This window comes from Bos taurus, chromosome 13 (assembly GCF_002263795.3).
Source record: "Bos taurus isolate L1 Dominette 01449 registration number 42190680 breed Hereford chromosome 13, ARS-UCD2.0, whole genome shotgun sequence".
NCBI classification, from domain to species: domain Eukaryota; kingdom Metazoa; phylum Chordata; class Mammalia; order Artiodactyla; family Bovidae; genus Bos; species Bos taurus.
In genome coordinates, this window is record NC_037340.1 from 47,147,518 (window position 1) to 47,166,671 (window position 19,154).

At 41.1% G+C, this 19,154-nt stretch overlaps 1 protein-coding gene across 3 annotated transcripts in view; it reads right to left on the reverse strand.

The window, feature by feature from the left end:
- RASSF2 (Ras association domain family member 2) overlaps window positions 1–19,154 on the reverse strand; it is a 58,990-nt gene that overhangs the window by 16,390 nt on the left and 23,446 nt on the right. For all 3 annotated transcript variants that reach the window (NM_001435126.1, XM_005214436.4, XM_015474079.3), the window contains exons 2-5: window positions 9,773–9,863; window positions 8,262–8,337; window positions 6,098–6,249; window positions 2,491–2,579 (exon numbers count right to left, since the gene is read on the reverse strand). In NM_001435126.1, coding sequence (NP_001422055.1) covers window positions 2,491–2,579; window positions 6,098–6,249; window positions 8,262–8,337; window positions 9,773–9,831 — 376 coding nt within the window. In that variant the 5' untranslated portion in view covers window positions 9,832–9,863. The remainder of the gene's footprint in view (window positions 1–2,490; window positions 2,580–6,097; window positions 6,250–8,261; window positions 8,338–9,772; window positions 9,864–19,154) is intronic.

Genomic DNA, 19,154 nt, shown 5'->3' on the forward strand with positions numbered 1-19,154 from the left:
TTTGTATCTGATCCTGCCAAAATTTGGAGGCCCCAGCTGGCTCTCCTGTGGACTTGATATTTTATTGCAATTGGACTCCCTGGTGCCTCAGATGGTAAAGAATCTGCCTGGAGTACAGGAGACCCAGGTTAGATCCCTGGGTTGGGAAGATTCCCTAGAGGAGGGAATCGCTACTCACTCCAGAATTCTTGCCTGGAGAATTCCCTGGACAGGAGATTAGCAAGCTACAGTCCGTGGGGTCACAAAAAGTCGGACATGACTGAGCGACTAACACTACAACTAGCTATGCTAATCATCACTTTAGTTTGTTCTTTGTTTCCAAGTTGTTTGTGCTCTGTGTCTCCCTGCGGCACTAAGCCTTTGTCAATGTTACTAGCTGCATCACTTATATCCTGTCTTTTTTACAAGATTATCGTCTCTTACGGTACCGTGTGTAACCAGGCCTCCAACAAAACTTCTATGGCTAAACATCTTGAGAAACAGACCACATTTATTTCATAAAGTAATTGTAATAGTGTGATTCTAGGTATGGGAAGAAGTAACAAGGGAGAATGTCTCTTGGATCATAATTAGACAGAAGATCTGGATAATCTTTAATTATTGACAGGGCCTAACCAAAAATTTAGCACCTGGAGTGGCATATCAAGAATGCTCGCCTGATCTTGGATGAGCCTCCTAGCCAGCACCAGGGGACAAAGTTTGATTATGAAATGTTTCCCAAATGTTGGCCAAATTCCTAACCAAGAGGAGATCAGACATCAGCACTTGCAGCTCTCCAGTGTGAGCTGATGAGCCCTGAGGGAACTCAAGAAGGAAGGACTATTTGCCATTTGCAGCCATCAGATTGTGGCTACTCCCTATGGTGAGCCCTGAGGAAACTCACAACGTGAGAATAGAGGATACAGGTCCTTAGTTAACTGAGAAGTGTATCAAAAGAATGATTTCAGTGAGCCCAGACGCTTGTATCTTCCCATATGTAGCACGGAATTCCTTAACTTGAGATGCTGCCTCCTGAGTTTGAAGTCCTAAAAAATTCTTGCTGAATAAAACCTAACTCTCAACTTTTAGATTGTGAATATTTTTAAGTACAAAGTACAAAGAAGACACTTTTCAAAGGGGAACAAAAGAAGACAAATCTCAACATTTGGAACACTGGCACCAATGGTGAACACTCCCAGATAGGTCCATCTGATAAAGCAGTTAGAATGGTCATCACCCCCTTCCACAAGATTGTGGAACAGACATTGACAGTGGGGGATTATAATAGGGAAAAGCCAATTTTGATTCCATATTGGACTTTACCTTTTTTTTTTTATTATTATTATAATAATACATAATGGCCTGCCTCAAGGAACTCTGCCCCTCTGTCTAACTGTTAAGCTAAAGTGGCTTTGTTCAGTTCACAGGGAGACAATCTGACCCTACCCACCAATGAATGGTTGCAGAAAAGATGAATTTAACAGATCTCCTATATTACAAGATAAATGGCCTTTTTACTTTATGTCCTCACCTTCTCTCCTTCTCTGTTCTACAAAAGAAACTGGAATCCAGACCCTGATAATATGGGTTTTTTGGAGACACTACTTTGCCATCTTCTCAGTCTATGGCTTTCCAATTCATATTCTTTGCCTCAGCACCTCAGCTTTCAGGTTATTGGCCTGTTGTGTGGTGGAGCAGAATGAGCTTGGACTCGGTAACAGGTAGAGAAAAATGTCTTCCTTCCCGACACCATATATCACTAACCTCTCTGTGCCTCAGCTACATCACCTATAGAAGGGGTTAATAATAGCATCTACCTCACAAGACTGTTGTATGGGTTTAAATAAGTTGATTAATTGAAAGCACTTAGAACAGTGTCAGGCACAGGATAAGCATGATATAAGGACTTGCAAGATATTATGAACTGATAATATCTATCAAAATTACAAATGCACACAGCCTCAGACCTAGAAACTTAATTTGAAAGAATTCTACAGACACAAATGTGTGAAATGAGACATGTACAAGGATATTGTCTACACTTTTGTCTAAGGACTAGAAATGACTTAAATGTTTATCAATAGGAAGTGATTAAATTATTTATTCATACAATTAAATACTGCAGAGCTGTAAAGAATGCAGAGGTTCTTTCTGGGTTTGTATGGAACAATCCTCAAGACAAACTAACAGAAATGGGATGTGCAAAATGCTGCCACTTATAGAAGAAAAGGAAAGAAAAAAATGACATCCAAACATTAAGCTTTGTTGGTGTGTGTTTCCTTGTGTTTGCAAAGAATATCTTGGGAAGAAAGCCTTCAGATTGCTTCTAGGGAGGGAAAATCAGGGGGTGGATGAGATGTGAAACTTTCAGTTCTTTTTTCTTAATAAGTTTTGAATCTCAAACTATGTGAATTTTATATTTCCAAAAAATAAGTAACAGTATACAACATTCATCACATCAGTCTTCATACAGTTGGCTCCAACTGGAGGATCCTCCCACCATGCACATACCTGTGGGGCTCAGTGTCTGATCACTCTCAGGCAGGGCATCCACCTCTGAGATCGGAATGTTGGGCATGGTGAGGGGCTTCAGGATGGTACTGGGAAGCAAAAACAAACAAAAGGTTCAGCCCCTGCAGAGGAACTCCCTCAGTCCCACCCCATCCCACTCATGCAAAGCGAATAGTTCTGGGGATCACCATGCAGTAGGTGATGAAGGACATGGTAGGCTGTGCTGAAGGCCTCATGAGGCTGGCCCAGCTCCTGAGCCAAGCACTGAGCAAGGAAGGTGAATTCTGGAGGGAGAAAGTGCTTGCTCCCAGCATTTGTAGCAACATCAAGCCCAGGACAGAGAACAATAATAATACCTGTGTGGTACCTGTGCTGGGTTTCTAAGCACCTACAAAGTCTATGCCTTATTTATAAAACCCTAATAATGGTCATTTTTTTAAGGACAAGATTCTAGTACAGACCCATTTATGTTGGAGGAATTACTCAGAAATTTCTTCTGGAATCTAACAGGAATGGAAAGTAATAGGTTGGTTGCTCTGAGAGTCAGAATAACTATAGAAGTGGCACTGATGGCCGTGTGCTCAGGGTGCTGGAGACAGGGTCACATGCAGGCAATCTGAGTTGAGACCTGGAATTGCCCTGATAACTGGGAAATAACTTCCCAAAGCTCAGAAGGACAATGGAAGCAGCTCAGAGAAGCACACCCAAAATCAACAGAGGATTTGGCTAGAAAGGAGAATCATATTTGACCAATTAAGACCTTCCCATGGTGAGAAGAATGTAGGTGCCCTGGTGAAACCAATCAAGACCCTATGGGGGCTTTTAAGGAACAGACCCCTGCATCCTCTTCTTCTTGTTAAAAAGCTTTAGCCTTCTAGGCCTTCCCTGAGTTTCAAAAAAAAACAAAAACAAAACAAAACATAATCAGAGAAGTGAGAAAATGCAGAAACAAAGGAAAACAGCCAAGCAAGACAAAAAAATAATAGTTTAGCCATAAAACAATTCAAGAACCTTTAGTTCCTCCTCAGGGGCTATAGATAATATCCTGAGCCATATCCAGGAGTTGTTTTGCAGATACTGACTCCTCCACCAGGTATATGAAGTTAACTGCCTTCTGACCACAAGCAGGTAAACCCCAAACCAGCTGGAACCAGATGATGTTGACTCCTGAAGTACCACCTAATTACCTCACCACCAAATTAATGAGAAGAGCATCTACCACCCTGCAACAGTCTCCCTCACCTTGCCTTTAAAAACTCTTCCCTGAAAGCCATCAAAGAGTTCAGGTCTTTTGAGCATGAGCTGCCTATACTCCTTGCTTGGACTTGCAATAAATGCAGCACCTTCCTTCACCATAACCTCATGTCAGTAAATTGGCTTTACTGCATGTAGGTGAGCAGACGCAAATTTGGTTTGGTAATACTATGACTCAGCAGACATAGGACTTACAGTCCAGGGGTGACATTTTTTTGTTTTTTGCCACATCATGTGGCTTGTGGGATCTTAGTTCCCTGGCCAGGGACTGAACCTGAGCCCTCTGCAGTGAGAATATGGGGTCCTAATCACTGGACCGCCAGGGATGATAATTTTAAGGAAAGACAATTGAATATTGAAAATCTGAAGAACTACCTGTTGTATAGTTATAATCTGAGCCCCAGAATGAAATCAGAGCCTCTCAGGAATGGTGTATACTTGGCACCCACAGCAGCCACTGCCCACTCCCTAGTCTGAAACCCTCTTTATTGCCCAAGCAGAAACTGGTCTCAGCATGTTTAAAAAAAAAACAAACAAAAAAAAACCCACAACTTTTTATTTTGTATTGGGGTATAGCCAATTAATAATGTTGTGATAGTTTCAGGTAAACAGCGAAGGGACTCAATCATATATATACATGTATCCATTCTCCTCCAAAGTCAGCATCCTTCTTAAAACAGTGGTCCAGGCATTCACTTTACTATAGCAGGCACTGGAATAACATTATTTATCATTCCTGAAAACTCTGTTAAAGTATTTGCAGGTTTCAAGAAGCAACCAAGACCAGCTTGATGCCATTAGGAAGGGAAAAGAAACAAGTGTACAGCCTGAAAGACGCTGGAGTAGGCCAGCCAAAGGCCACATGGTCAAATGGAATTTTAAAAACCATCTCACTTAGGGAACGAAATGTAATACTCTACGGGCTAGGCTGGTGCTATGGAATGGGTTTGGCCCGCTTGAAACCAAATACAGTGAGAATGCCGAAAGCAAAGCAGAGTATGAAACTGCAAAGTTCGATGAAACCAAAGAACCTTGACTGGACCTCTCCGCGGCTCCCCCTATAGCCCACACCCCCAGCACTGATGGTACAAGCAAAGATTTTCCTCCTTAAATTCCCTTGGAAATAAACCAGATCAGCTACAGGCTTTGGGCAACATTGTAGCTTTCTCTTAAATTCAGCCAAGAATAGATTTGGCTGTGGAGTTGAACAAAATGTTCAATGGGGCCAACAGAGAGGGCTTGGTTCTCATTTAAAACAGAAAAAAAACATCACTGTGGTTTTGGCTGGGATCTTGGTGCATTCCATCATGCTCTGGCCCCAAGGCAGTCAGCATTAGCAAATTTTAGGATGGAGCAAAGGGTTGTCACTTTATCCTAAAAACTGAAATCCCAGATAGTAGGGATTTCCCTGGTGGTCCAATGGTTAAGAATCTGCCCGCCAACGGAGAGGACATGGGTTCAATCCCTGGTTTGGGAACTAAGATTCCTCATGCTGCAGGACAACTAAGCCTGTGCATCACAACTACTGAAGCCCACACACCCTAGAGCCTGTGCTCTGCCAGGAGAAGCCACGTCAATGAGAAGCCTGTGCATTTTAGCTAGAGAAAGCCTGCATGCAGCAATGAAGAGCTCATGCACCACAAGAAGACCCAACACAGCCACACACACACACACACACACAAAACAGTAAAGAGGGTGTGCCTTGCTAGATGTACAGAGCTCCTCATTTGGCTAAGGAAGGAACAGGCTTAGTCTTCACAGACCTTCTAGTGGGAACACAGGAGAGGGGACCTCCAAGACCATCACACCACCACCCAACTCCAGGTATAGCCAAGGAAGCAGAGCTTGCTTGGCTGGCTTGGTCAGGGCCTGACATTCTTTCCCCACTTCCAGGTTCCTCTAAGACACAGAGAGCTTTGGACAGAAGTTTTGAGCCCTAAATGACTCTGGGGTGGGGTCATTCTGTGAGGAGTGGTCCCAGTGGGGAGGATGCTGGGGTATTGGGTGTCCTGTCAGAAATCTTCAGACTGAGCCTGGCTAGCCACTACAATGCCCCTTAGAGAGGTAGGGTCTCCATGAGCGATGGCACGCTGCTCACTCAAGCCTTAGTGCTTCTCCTCTTGGACTCAGCATCTCCCTTCCTCACTCATTCATTGATTGTGATGACAGTTCTGGAAGCCCAGTAACACCAACATATGACCCTTTCTCCTCATTCCAAGTCTAGAGCAGGGGGGAGTGGGAATGGGAGCTTGGATCAAGGCTTGCTGGAAGTAGGTAGCATTTACCAGCTTGAGAACACATGCAATCTCCAGATACCTCTGGTCAACCCCCAGTCCTATCTCTCTTTACTCACCCCTGAGCCCCCAAGTTACAGCCAGAGTGCCAAGAGGAAGAGGATGGAGGAGGTCGAATGCGTTCATTGTCATCCTGCATCTGTAGACGAATGGGCCGGCGCAGTCCCCAGGAGATGTTCAGCAGCCCCTCCACAATAAACTCATCTTCCTCCTGCCACAAAGCAATTGGATAAGTCCAGAAAAGTCCCAAAGAAGCCAGCACCATGTTGTTTGTGGTAAATGACAGTTTTCTTGATGTGCCCAGGTAGGTGCACCCAAGTTATAGTCACACCTCAGCTCCAAGACACTCTCCAGGCTCTCAAGCTGAGCTCGGAGGTCAGCACACATTGCCTCAAAATTCATAGACATGTGCAAATTCTAACAATGGTTTCTTTGTTGTTTTTTATACTAATGACTTTAAAGAACAATAAATATATTTCTTAAAGTATGTGAGAAAATAGCCTGCTATTCTTAAATTACGCTAACAGAAGCAAGAGCTAAAACCTTGAATTAGCTATTTTTCCCCTCCCCTACTATAGAAAGTGATGTGTCTTTCATTATAACATGTTTAGCAATCTGACCCACTGGTTGATGATTTAGAGTAACATTTCCTCAAGTTTGTTCAACAGAATACTAGCTCATCTGGCAGATGAACTGTTACCTTAAAAAGAGTATCAAGTGATCTTGTGAGTTGGGAGATGCTGTGTTATCAGATTTCTTAACAGCAGAACTTCCGAGAGCCAATAATTAACTAATGTGCTACATAATAACTCTCCAAGAGGTGAATAAATTCTGCAAGAATTCCAAATTTATACTCAAGGGTTGTTAATTGATAAGAATTTAAATGTGAAGGCCTTCTAAAAATACCTGATGTTTTATCCCAAAGAGATGGATCTCAGGAATCACCATACCCCTTGAGTCATCTACAGGACATACCTCAGAAAAGCTGTTTAAGGACCAAAATCTTGCTACGGATCCAGCCACTAATTAGTAGAAGGTTTGAGGACAGTGCCTAAAGAGTCAGGTCTTCTTTCTAGAATCTCAGCAAAACCTTTTGAACCCATGTTTTATAAGCAGGGTCAAGACTAAGGTCTGGGCTATGGCCACATCTTCAGGACAAGCCCCGTGAAAGATGACACATGTTCAGTGAACAACCAATCCGGGTCCCAGGATCATCCTTAGAGAGGGAGGGGGTAATAAAAGAAGGCAGGAGAGGTGTGGAACAACTTTAGGGTGTTTGGGGATCTTAAGGAGAAAAGCGTTGTTTAAGCACAGGTTACATGTATGGTCTTCTAAGCGGTCAAGGCTGGCATCGATACTTTATACCACATGATTAGAGGGCAGAATTTAACCCAAAGTAGGACTTTGCCTAAGTGGTGTAGTGTGAGGAACATACAAAAAGCCACTACATACTATCCCCAACCAGCCTGCCTTAGTAGCTGAAATTCTACCATCTGATATCTGTTTCTACAGATTAAAGCAATATGGCTTGATAAGCTGAAAATGTGTTTAGAAGGGTATTACATGTACCTTCTTATCAGCCAAGAACACTTGAGTATAAATTACTCTGCCAGGCTCCCATATAATTCACCATCTACCCGAAACAGGCTCTACAGAAATGGATACAGGGTGAGTAAACTTAGACTCAGGAAGGGGGCTGAGGAAAGACATATGGATAACAAAAGACATGCTAAGAAGGCATTCTAGGAAGGCTGCTGCAGTTGTGGGGAAAAGCCAAGAGTTACCACCCAAAGCTTATGTAACTTGTCCAGATTGCTGCAACAGCACATGGGCCAGATGTGGCAACACAGAGGACAGGGTGAGGCTCCTGAATTGCCCAAGAGGAAAAAGGTTGCTTGAGTACCATTTGAAATAGCCATTTCATGAAAGCATCCTTTTGGAGGGTCCTCCTTCTGAGGCTAGTATTAGTCCAGCCACAGGAATATCTCCAAAACAGAAAACTCATTCTTTTTAGAAAAAATCTGGGCCCGGGGTGTACTTCCAAAGAACTCTAGGGACTCCCAATAACATCACTAACATTGAGAGGCTACTCACTGTGGCAAAAGAGGCAGAGACCCTCTTGGTGAGGGTGACATGGAGACATGGAGACCCAGAAGACATGGAGACGAAGACTGGGCTGGCCACTAGGGGAGGAGCCCCAAGACCTTCCCTGTGACTCCTTACCTCACGATGTCGGAGCTGCAAATTTTGGCCTTCGTAGTACAAGTTGTAGGTCTTCAAATGCAGAAGAAGTTCATTCCTTAAGAGAAAAATACAAGAGGTGTCACAATCTCAGCTAAAATCACTTATAATGCAATTACTCCCTCTTTTTCTCACCTCTAATCTGGCCTTCAGTCACTCCAGTCAGGGTGTTTGTCTACATGTGTACATACACACAAATACACACACCCATGGTGTGTAGAACCACCAATCTTCCATCACAAACTTTCCCAGGATCAAGATCAAGAGTAAATACTACCTAGAACAGACTTAATGTAAGGAGCAACTCCAGAAAACCAAGGAGGTCTGGTCTGCTGACAATGGTTAGCAGCTCTCACTACATTTCTCAAACCCAAGCTAAATACACAGGCCTTGTTAAACCACAGATTCATAGAAGCGAATGCACTTTAAAGCCCACACACAAGGTTTCTTCAGCCTCTCCACAGACTTTCCTCTCTCACAAATGCTGTGAGAAGAAGAAATTCACTACAGACCTTCATGAGACTCAGAAACTCCAAGGATTTCAGGAAGTTAAAAGGGAGAGCTCTGGGCCCCATTGACTTAGGCTTCACTGACATACCTTTGTTGTTTAGTCGCTAAGTTGTATCCAAGTCTTAACAACCCCATGGACTATAGTCACCAGGCTCCTCTGTTCGTGGGATTCCCCAGGCAAGAATACTGAAATGGGGTGCTATTCCTTTCTCCAGGGGATTCTCCCAATCCAGGTATTGAACCCATGTCTCCTGCATTGCAGGCAGATTATTTACCGTTGAACCACATGGGAACCCCTAATGTAATATTCTGCATTACTCTTCTAATGTACTTTTCTACTCTCCTTCAAGAGGTGCTTTTGTCTCTTTATCCTACGTGCTTTTAGTTTATAAAAACATTTTTTAAAAACCTTACAAGGCCTCTAAATACTGGTTTCCAAGTTGTTCCCCTGGGACCATAGCTGTCAATACTAAACATGGAAGAGAGAGCAGATGACACCCTTTGTGATCAGAGTGACAGCTGTCAAACCTGAAAATGCTCTGATCAAGTTTTATCCGAAAGTGAATGCAGGGAGGCCTGGGAGGAGGGAGGAGCTTGCGGAGACTGAAGTATGCTTCTGCCTCTTCTCAGGCAAGAGGCAAGGGCGTTCTGTCACTTTAAGTCCAGTCATTCAGTGTAAAGATTTGGGGCTGTCACAACCAACTCCTCCTCCTAGAAACTCTCCAGGACATCAACTCTTCCGAGCCTCTAAAGGTACCATGTCTTGACCCCCTTAACTTCACTCCCTATGGCCAGGCTCTGGGGGCATGTTCTTTATCTATAGCAGCAAACTTGCTTGATGCTCTCACTAGTCCACACGCAGTTGCTTTCTCCTTCTCACACACATGAGCTCCTCTCGTGTACAGAGGAGGCTCCTCTGCCAGTGGCTTCCCTCCACATGGGACCGGCCACTGCAAGGACAATACCATAACAAAAAATCTTACTTGGAAATGTATTTATCTTGTCCACACGGGACTAGGGAAGTTTGGTGATGGTAGTCCATTCTTCCTTTCTCTTTTCATCAGAAGAAGAGGCCTATATTTGAAAGAAGATAGCAGTTAATGTCCAGTTGGGTCTTTAAGAAGTCAGCAGAACATGGTCCAGGGGGTGGGAGCACATGGTTCTTTGTCCCTGCCCCAGATACATAGCTTGAGTAGCCCAGCACTGACAAAGGGCCAGGGAGATGCCACACTGTTGGCTGCTGCCTCTGCTTGCCAGAGCTTCTGAGAAAAAAACCCAAACAAAAGATGACAATCCGGGCACAGCCCCAAAACAAATGCCCAAGCCACAGCCACAGACGATGCTGGCACCCAAGCTGATTTGAAGGAATGAATCTTCCTGAAGAGAACTTCACTACACAGAATAGAGATTTGTCTGAAAAGGAAGGTTGATAGTACTGAGATATACTAAAGATTGGTAAACAACCTAAAAGAATGCCCAAAGAAAAATGGGCACAATAAATCACAGCATATACATCATCATTAAAACATGACAATATGAAAGGCAATTTAATTACCTGAGAAAATGACAATACATTATGAAAACAAAGTTATAAAACTATGAGTCCAATTTTGTTTAATATACATGTAAGGCTCCCCTTGTGGCTCAGATGGTAAAGAATCTGCCTGCAATGTTGGAGACCCAGGTTCGATCCCTGGGTTGGGAAGATTCCTTGGAGAAGGAAATGGCAATCCACTCCAGTATTCTTGCCTAGAGAATTCCATAGACACTGGAGCCTGGCAGGCTACAATCCAAGGAGTCTCAAAGAGTTGGACAAAACTGAGCAATTATACTTTCAAGGGTAGTTACCTTAGTGATAAAGAATTCACCTGCCAATGCAGGAGACACAGGAGGAGATGTGAGTTGGATCCCAGGGTCAAGAAGATCCCCTGAAGGAGGAAATGGCAACCCAATCCAGTATTCTTGCCTGGGAAATCCCATAGACAGAGGAGCCAGGCAGGCTACAGTCCATGGGGCCGCAAAGCTCCATGATGTGACTGAGCAGGCATGCATGCAAGCATACAATATGCATATATATACACATTACTTTGTTGCATGCCAGCAAAGTAACGCTCAAAATTCTCCATGCCAGACTTTAACAGTACGTGAACCAAGAACTTCCAGATGTACAAGTTGGATTTAGAAAAGGAAGAGGAATCAGAGACCAAATTGCCAACATCTGCTGCATCATAGTAAAAGCAAGAGAACTTTAGAAAAACATCTATTTGTGCTTCAAAGACTATGCTAAAGCCTATGACTGTGTGGCTCACAACCACTGTAGAAAATTCTTAAAGAGATGGGAATACCAGATCACCTTACCAACCTCCTGAGAAACCTGCAGGCAGGTCAAGAAGGAACAGGTAGAACCAGACATGGAACAATGGACTGGCTCAAAATTGAGAAAGGAGTACATCAAGGCTGTATATTGTTACCCTGCTTATTTAACTTCTATGCAGAGTACATCATGCAAAATGCTGGGCTGGATGAAGCACAAGCTGGAATGAAGATTGCCGGGAGAAATATCAATAAGCTCAGATATGCAGATGACATCACCCTAATGGCAGAAAGAGAAAAGGAATTAAAGAGCTTCTTGATGAAGGTGAAAGAGGAGAGTGAAAAAGTTGACTTAAAACTCAATATTCAATAAATGAAGATCATGGCATCTGGTTCCATCACCTCATGGCAAATAGATGGGGACAAAGTGGAAACAGTGACAGACTTTATTTTCTTGGGCTCCAAAATCACTGCAGGTGGTGACTGCAGCCACGAAATTAAAAGATGCTTGCTCCTTGGAAGAAAACCTATGACAAACCTAGAGAGCATATTAAAAAGCAGAAACATTATTTTGCCAGCAAAGGTCCATCTAGTCAAAGATATGGTTTTTCCAGTAGTCATGTGTGGATGTGAGAGGCGGACCATAAAGAAGGCTGAATGCTGAAGAACAGATGTTTCTGAGCTGTGATGTTGAAGAAGATTCTTGAGAGTCCCTTGGATTGCAAGATCAAACCAGTCAATAATAAAGGAAGGACTGATGTGAAGCTCCAATACTTTGGCTACATGATGCAAACAGCCAATTCATTAGAAAAGACCCTGAGGCTGGGAAAGATTGAAGGCAGGAGGAGAAGGGGACGACAGAGGATGAGATGGTTGGATGGCACACTGACTCAATGGACATGAGTATGAGCAAGCTCCAGGGGTTGGTGAAGGACAGGGAAGCCTGGCATGCTATGATCCATGGGGTTGCAAAAAGTCAGACACGACTGAACGACTGAACAAGAACAACATACATTCATCTGAATGGATATATGTATAAATATTAGGGTTTTTCAACCTCAGCACTATTGACTTTGGGGGCTAGGTCAGTCTTTGTTGTGAGGGCTGTGCTGTGCATTGAAACATGTTTAGCAGTATCCTTCGCCCTTACCCACCAGATGCCAGCAGCATGGCCCCCAGTCATGACGATCAAAAACGTCTCAGGACATTACCACTGTCCCCTGGGAACTAATCTGCCCCCAGTTGAGAACTTTTGGCATATGTATATGTAAGTGAATGAAAGGCCAGCTCTCTCAGGTAACAGTATTATTAGAATTTTTCTCAAGTATTTTATTCTGAAATTTTTCAGAAACGAAATTTAAGAAGACAAGGAATACCAATATACTTTTGGCTAGTCTATCCTTAACATTTACTATCCTTACATTATAACACATCTGTCCATCTCTTTATCCATTCAATAATTCATCTTATTTTTCACAAAAAGAAGATGTCCTTTTCATCATAGGGGACTGGAATGCAAAAGTACAAAGTTAAGAGATACCTGGAGTAACAGGCAAGTTTGGCCTTGAAATACAAAATGAAGCAGGGCAAAGGATAACAGTTTTGCCAAGAGAACACAACTCATCATAGCAAACACCCTCTTCCAACAACACAAGAGAGGACTCTACACATGGATATCACCAGATGGTCAATACCGAAATCAAATTGATTATATTCTTTGCAACTGAAGATGAAGAAGCTGTTTACAGTCAGCATAAACAAGACCGGGAGCTGACTGTGGGTCAGATTATGAACTCCTTATTGCTAAATTCACATTTAAATTGAAGAAATTAGGGAAAACCACTAGACCATTCAGGTGTGACCTAAATCAAATCACTTATGATTATACAGTGGAAGTGACAAATAGATTGAAGGGATTAGATCTGATAGAGTGCCTGAAGAACTATGAACGGAGGTTCATTACATTGTACATTGTACAGGAGGCAGTGATCAAAACCATCCCCAAGAAAAAGAAATTCAAAATGGTTGTCTGAGGAGTCCTTACAAATAGCTGAGAAAAGAAGAGAAGTGCAAGGCACAGAGTAAAGGAAAGATATAAGCATCTGAATGCAGAGTTCCAAAGAATAGCAAGGAGAGATAAGAAAGCCTTCCTCAGCGATCAATGCAAAGAAATAGAGGAAAACAATAGAATGCAAAAGACCAGAGATCTCTTCAAGAAAATTAGAGATACCAAGGGAACATTTCATGCAAAGATGGGCTCGATAAAGGACAGAAATGGTATGGACCTAACAGAAGAGAAGATATTAAGAAGAGGTGGCAAGAATACACAAAAGAACTATACAAAAAAGATCTTCATGACACAGATAACCATGGTGGTGTGATCACTCACCAAGAGCCAGACATTCTGGAATGCAAACTCAAGTAGGCCTTAGGAAGCATCACTACGAACAAAGCTAGTGGAGGTGATGGAATTCCAGTTGAGCTATTTCAAATCTTAAAAGACGATGCTGTTGAAGTTCTGCACTCAATATGCCAGCAAATTTGGAAGACTCAGCAGTGGCCACAGGACTGGAAGGTCAGTTTTCATTCCAATCCCAAAGAATGTTGCATCTACTACACAACTGCACTCATTTCACATGCCTGCAAAGCAATGCTCAAAATTCTCCAAGCCAGGCTTCAACAGTACATGAACTGTGAACTTCCAGATGTTCAAGCTGGATTTAGAAAAGGCAGAGGAACCAGAGATCAAATTGCCAACATCCATTGGATTATAGAAAAAGCAAGAGAGTTCCAGAAAAACATCTACTTCTGCTTTATTGATTACGCCAAAGCCTTTGACTGTGTAGATCACAACAAATTGTGGAAAATTCTTCAAGAGATGCGAATACCGGACCACTTTACCTGTTTCCTGAGAAATCTGTATGCAGGTCAAAAAGCAACAGTTAGAATTGGACATGGAACAACAGACTGGTCCCAAATTGGGAAAGGAGTACATCAAGGCCATATATTGTCACCCTGCTTATTTAACTTATATGCAGAGTACATCACATGAAATGCTGGGATGGATGAAGCACAAGCTGGAATGAAGATTGCTGGGAGAAATATCAATAACCTCAGATATGCAAATGACACCATCCTTATGGCAGAAAGTGAAGAAGAACTAAAGAGCCTCTTGATGAACGTGAAAGAGGAGAGTGAAAAAGTTGGCTTAAAACACAAGATTCAGAAAACTAAGATCATGGCATCTGGTCCCATCACTTCATGGCAAATAGATGGGGAAACAATGGAAACAGTGAGAGACTTTATTTCTTGGGGCTCCAAAATCACTGCAGATGGTGACTGCCACCATGAAATTAAAAGATGCTTCCTCCTTGGAAGAAAAGCTATGACCAACCTAGACAGCATATTAAAAAGCAGAGACATTACTTTGCCAACAAAGGTCCAAATAGTCAAAGCTATGGTTTTTCTAGTATTCATGTATGGATGTAAGGGCTAGACTATAAAGATAGCTGAGCACTGAAGAATTGATGCTTTTGAACTGTGGTGTTGGAGAAGACTCTTGAGAGTTCCTTGGACTGCAAGATCCAATCAGTCCATCCTAAAGGAAATCAGTCCTGAATATTCATTGGAAGGACGGATGCTAAAGTTGAAACTCTAATACTTTGGCCACCTGATGTGAAGAACTGATTCATTGGAAAAGACCCTGAGCCTGGGAAAGATTGAAAGCAGGAGGAGAAGGGGACGACAGAGGATGAGATGGTTGGATGGCATCACCAACTCGACGGACACGAGTTTGAGCAAGCTCCAGGAGTTGGTGATGGACAGGGAAGCCTGGCAGGCTGCAGTCCACGGGGGCACAAAGAGTCGGACACAACTGAGTGATTAAACTGAACTGAACCCTTAGCATTTACTATTCTTACACTATCACACATCTGTCCATCCCTTTATCCATTCAATAATTCATCTTATTTTTCATACATTTCAAAGTAAATTACACACAAAACATCTTAGCAATTTAAGAAGCTGAAATCATACTATCTTTTCCAACCACAGTGTATTAAATTAAAAATCAATAGTAGAAAAAAACTGAAAAATTCACAAATACGTGGAAATTACACAACACACTCCTGAAAAACCAAAGAGACAAAGAAGAAACAAAAAAGAAATTTAAAAACATCTTAAATAGAAACAGAAGCAAACACACTGTTGTGAGATACACCAAAAGCACCTCTAAGAGGGAAGTTTATAGCAATACATACCTCCATTAAAAAAAAAAAAAAAAGATCTCTAATGAACAATCTAATTTTACACCTTAAAGAACTAAAAAAGAAAAAACTAAGTCTACAACTAGCAAAAAGAAGGAAACAGCAAATATCAGAGCAGAAATAAATGAAATGGAAACCGGGAAAATGATAGAAAAGGTCAATGAAACTAAGAGCTGGGTTTTTTTTAAACAAGATAAACAAGTAGAAATGTATAAGTTGAATCAATAATTACATTTATTGATTTGTATATATTGAACCATACTTGTATTCCAAGGGAAAATCTCACTTGACCATTCGTGCATGATCCTTTTAATGCACTGTCGAAATTCAGTTTGCCAGTATTTTGTTGAGAATTTTTCTATTCATATTCATCTAGTATTTTGACCTTGGTTGTTGTTGTTCAGTCGCTCAGTTGTGTTGGACTTTTTGCGACGCTATGGACTGCAGCATGCCAGGCTTCCCTGTCCTTCACTATCTCCTAAAGTTTGCTCAAACTCATGTCCATTGAGTCAGTGATCCCATCCAACCATCTCATTCTCTGTCACCTTCTTCTCCTCCTGCCCTCAATCTTTCCCAGCATCAGGGTCTTTTCCAATTAGTTGGCTTGTAGCTGTTTTTTTTTTTTTTTGTAATGTCTTTATCTGGCTTTGGTATCTGGCCTTGTAAAATGAGTTTGACAGTGTTCCATCCTCTTCAATTTTTTGTAAGAATTTGAGAAGGATCAATATTAACACTTCTTTAGACATTTGGTAGAATTCACCAGTGAAACCATTTGATCTTGGGCTTTCCTTTGTTGAGAGGTTTCTAACTGTGGATGCTCAATATCACTAATAATCAGGGAAACACAGATTATGCAACCTATTAAATATAGGATGGATAAACAATAAAGTCCTACTGTACAGCACAGGGAAATACATTCATCATTCTGTGATAAACTATGATGGAAAAAATATGAAAAAGAATATGTATGTGTACAACTGAGTCACTTTACTATACAGCAATAATTAAATATGACATTATAAATCAACTATACCTCGATAAATTATTAAAAAAAAAAACACAATGAGATATCATTTCACACCTGTTAGAATGGCTATCATTACAAAGACATGAGACAACAAGCGCTGGTGAGGATGCAGGAAAATTGAAACCTTTATGAACCACAAGTGAGACTGTGAAATGGTGCAGCCACTATAGGAAACAGTATGGCAATTTCTGAAAACACAATGACCTAAAAGCTATGGGAAGAGGTGAAAGCAGTTCCAAGAGGGAAGCTGATAGCAATACAAGTTTACCTCAAGAAATGAGAAAAACATCCAATAAACAACCTTACCTTACACCTAAGCAAATGAAAAAGCACAAAATCCACCAAAGTTGGTAGAAGGAAGAAACTATAAAGATAAGAGTAGAAATAAATGAAAAAGAAACAAAGGAAACAATAGCAGAGATCAATAAAACTAAAAGCTGGTTCTTTGAGAAGATTAACAACATTGGTAAACCATTAGCCAGACTTATCAAGAGAAAAAGGAAGAAGACTCAAATCAATAAAATTGAAAATGAAAAAGAAGTTACAACAGACAATGCAGAAATAGAAAGGGTCATAAGAGACTACTACGAGCAACTCTATGCCAATAAAACGGATAACCTGGAAGAAACAGGCAAATTCTTAGAAAAGTACAACCTTCCAAAACTGAACCAGGAAGAAAGATAAATCACGAACAGACCAATCACAAGCACTGAAATCGAAACTGTGATCAAAAATATTTCAACAAACAAAAGCCCAGGGTCAATGGCTTCACAGTTTAATTCTGTCAAACATTTAGAGAAGAGCTAACACCTATCCTTCTCAAATTATTCCAAAAAACTTGCAGAGGGAGGAAAACTCAAAACTCATTCTATGAGGCCACAATCACCCTGATACCAAAACCAGGTAAAGATGTCACATAAAAAGAAAATTACAGGCTAATATCACTGATGAACATAGATGCAAAAATCCTGAACAGAATACTAGCAAACAAATCTGACAACACATTAAAAGGATCATACACCATGATCAAGTGGGATTTATCCCAGGGGTACAAGAATTCTTCAGTATATGCAAATCAATCAAAGTGATATACCATATTAACAAATTGAAAGATATAAACCATATGATCATCTCAATAGCTGCAGAAAAAGCTCCTGAAAAAATTCAATGCTGATTTATGATAAAAGAAACTCTCCAGAAAATGGGCATAGAAGGAACATACCTCAATATAATAAAGGCCATATATGACAAACCCAGAGCAAACATTATTCTCAATGGTGAAAAACTGAAAGCACTTTCTCTAAGATCATGAATAGGACAAGGGTGCCCACTCTCACCATTATTATTCAGTATAGTTTCAGAAGTCCTAGCCATGTAAATCAGAGAAGACAAAGAAATAAAAGCAATCCAGATTGAAAAAGAAGTAAAACTCTTACTATTTGTAGATGACACAATACTATACATAGAAAACCCTGAAGATGCCACCAGAAAATTACTAGAGCTAATCAATGAATTTACTTAAAGTTGCAGGATACAAAATTAATACACTGAAATCTCTTGCATTCCTATACACTAAGAATGAAAAATCAGAAAGAGAAATTTAGGAAACAATCCCATTTACCACTGGAACAACAACAAAAAATAAAATGTCTAGGAATAAACCTACCTAAACAGACAAAAGACCTACGGGTATGTGGGCTCAGTTTCTCAGTGGTATCTGACTCTCTGCAGCCCCACAGACTGTAGCCCACCAGGCTCCTCTGTCCATGGAATATTGCAAGCAAGAACACTGGAGCCAATTGCATTTCCTGTTCCAGAGGATCTTCCCAATCCAGGGACTGAACCCATGTCTCCTGTGCCTCCTGCACTGGCAAGTGGATTCTGTACCACTGAGCCACCTGGAAAGCCCAAAGCCCTGTACACAGAAAACTATAAGACACTAATGAAAGAAATCAAAAATGACACAAACAAATAAAGACATATATCATGTTCCTGGATTGGAAGAATCAATATTGTGAAAATGACTATACTACCCTAAGCAATCTGCATATTCAATGCAATCCCTAGCAAATTACCAGTTGCATTTTTTGCAGAACTAGAACAAAAAAACTTCACAATTGCTATGGAAATACAAAGGATCCCAAATAGCCAAAACAATCTTGAAAAAGCAGAATAGAGCTGCAGGAATCAACCTTCCTAACTTCAGACTACACTACGAACCTACAGTCATCAAGATAGTATGGTACTGGTACAAAAACAGAAATATAGATCAGTGGAACAAGATAGAAAGCCCAGAGATAAACCCATGCACCTATAGGCAACTTATCTTTGACAAAGGAGGCAAGAATATATAACAGAGAAAAGAGTCTTTCAATAAGTGGTGCTGGGAAAACTGAACAGCTATGTGTAAAAGAATGAAATTAGAACACTTCCTAATAACATACACAAAAATAAACTCAAAATAGATTAAAGATCTAAACGTAAAGCTAGAAACTATGAAACTCTTAAGAGGAAAATATAGGCAGAACATTCAGACATAAATCACAGCAATATTCTCTTTGACCTGCCTCCTAGAGTAATGGAAATAAAAACAAAAATAAACAAGTGGGACCTAATTAAACTTTAAAGTTTTTACACAGCAAAGGAAATTATGAACAATTTTGAAAAGACAACCCTCAGAATGGGAGAAAATAATTGCAAATGAAACAACTGACAAAAGGTTATAATCTCCAAAATATACAAGCAGTTCATACAGCTCAA